At 55.3% G+C, this 1,940-nt stretch overlaps 1 protein-coding gene across 1 annotated transcript in view; it reads right to left on the bottom strand.

The window, feature by feature from the left end:
* Window positions 1-952: 952 nt before the first annotated feature.
* TBKBP1 (TBK1 binding protein 1) overlaps window positions 953-1,940 on the bottom strand; it is a 16,716-nt gene continuing 15,728 nt past the window's right edge. Inside the window, exon 9 of the mRNA XM_012802994.2 lies at window positions 953-1,243. Coding sequence (XP_012658448.1) covers window positions 1,115-1,243 — 129 coding nt within the window. The 3' untranslated portion in view covers window positions 953-1,114. The remainder of the gene's footprint in view (window positions 1,244-1,940) is intronic.

The raw sequence follows: 1,940 nt of genomic DNA, 5'->3' as shown, positions 1-1,940 counted from the left end.
ACCCCTGCCCGGGGCTGAGGCCTGGGAGAGGCGCAATGTGGAGGGGACAGACTCATTGTGGGGTGGCAGGCTCTTGCCATAGGAGGTTCCCCACCTCAGCCCTGGGGACCTCTTGGCCTCCTGCTTACCCGTCCTTCTGAGGGTACAACTCTGAGGTAGATTTCACAGAGGAAATGTGGGTGGGTGGGGTGTGGGGAGGGGTTAGCTCTTTAGAAGTTGATCTCCACAGCACCCTGGGCCCATTCTCAGGTTCTGGTGGGGGAGGCAGGGGCTGTTGACACACACTCAGCTAATAGGCTGAGTCACACATGGGCTCCATGTGTGATGTCAGAGGCTTGAGTGGGGTAAATGGGGAGGGGTCTGCCTTGACAATTTGTGCCTAAATGCCAGGGGCTCCAGGAGGAGGGCATGGGCCTGTGGCAGACAGTCCCCTGGCCTGAGGGTCATGGTGCAGGGCCCTTGGCCCTCGGGGCAGCCTCTTTAGGATCTTCCCTTTCCTCTCCCACCCTCTCTATTCCCCAGAGTGGGAGAATAGGGTATTCTTGCCACAGGAAATGGCAAGAAACAAGATGCCTCCTTCCCTAAATGGAAGCCCATGCCACAAACCCCAAACTGGCCATGGGATGGAAGAACTGGCATCAGTGTATAGGGCAGGCTCTGGGACCTCACAGGGAGGTACTCCCAGGACAAAGCACAGCCTAGCAAAGACAGACATTTGGGGAGGAGCTCAGGAGCTCCTGGAGTCCTCTGACACTTTCCTCCTCCCCTAGACCCAAGTACTAGACATCTTCTTGGATACAACCCTATTTAAGAACAGAAAGGCAGAGGGAGAGGCCTGGAGGGGTACGCCCCTCCCCACCCCAGCCTAGGTCCCCACCTTCCCAGCAGAAGCCAAGAGGGTGGGAGGGAGCCTCAGTTGACCTCCCAGGAAGAGCCAGAGCTGAGTGGTGCCTGGACCAGGGAAGACGGCACACACGTTGACTCAGTAGCTAGTGGAGGTATCTGGGGGTCGCAAGGGGCAGGGGCCCCCCACAAGATTCATGCAGCATTCAAAGTGAGTGTTTAGGGGTGATAGGAGAGGGCAGAGAAACAACCAGTGGGTAGGGGCAGTGCCCTAGATCTTGCTGTTCTCCAGGTGGGAGTCAATGTGTTTGATGAGCGCATCATCTGGGTACCCAACAGGGAAACCCAGTTGGCAGAGGGGGCAGCTGCGGATGTCAGAGCCCACTGTCTCCATCAGCAGCTGCAGAGAGAGAAAAAAGTCACTTATGGTCCCCCATCCCCATCTATGGTCTCCATATCCCAGTCTGCCCTTTCCAGCCTTTCCCTTTCCATGCAGTAGGGGTCTGGGGATCCTTCTCCAGTACCATCCTCCCCACAGCAGCTCAGCATCCACACTCCTGCCAAAGGGTGTAGGGTCCCCAAGAGATATGTATGAGAGTCACTGCTAAGCTTGCTAGGGCATCTGCAATGAGGTAAGCAAGACCCAGACATGCCCTAGAATGACTGAGACATAGCTCCCAGATAACTCAAAGCAAAGGATAATCCCAAACAATGTACAGCCCCAAAATAACTTTCTGTTTGGCTTTGGAGTATACTTTGGTGCCTCCAGGTTGTAAAGGGTAGCTCTGACATTTAGAAAACTCATTATTTCAGTGAAATGATGGAATCCTGAGATAGGCTTCTGTCTTCTGGGACAGACAGAAAACAGCAGGGATCTGAGGCCTGAAGGAGGGAACTAGATGAGCAGGCCTCTCCCTGTGTGATTAGTAGCCACCATCCCCAATACACTAGAGGATGCTTGAGCCAGGCACTATGCTGACTGCTTTAGGCTGGCTGCCTCCCTCTTAAGACCCTGTAAGGTGGCTCGGCGCCTATAGCTCAACCGGCTAAGGCGCCAGCCACGTACACCTAAGGTGGCGGGTTCGAATCCCCAGCCC

Source organism: Otolemur garnettii, unplaced genomic scaffold, assembly GCF_000181295.1.
Source record: "Otolemur garnettii isolate 467f Iridium unplaced genomic scaffold, OtoGar3 scaffold00018, whole genome shotgun sequence".
In the NCBI taxonomy this organism is placed as follows: domain Eukaryota; kingdom Metazoa; phylum Chordata; class Mammalia; order Primates; family Galagidae; genus Otolemur; species Otolemur garnettii.
Note: the sequence above shows the minus strand (reverse complement) of the source record. Positions and strands in the feature narration are given on the sequence as shown.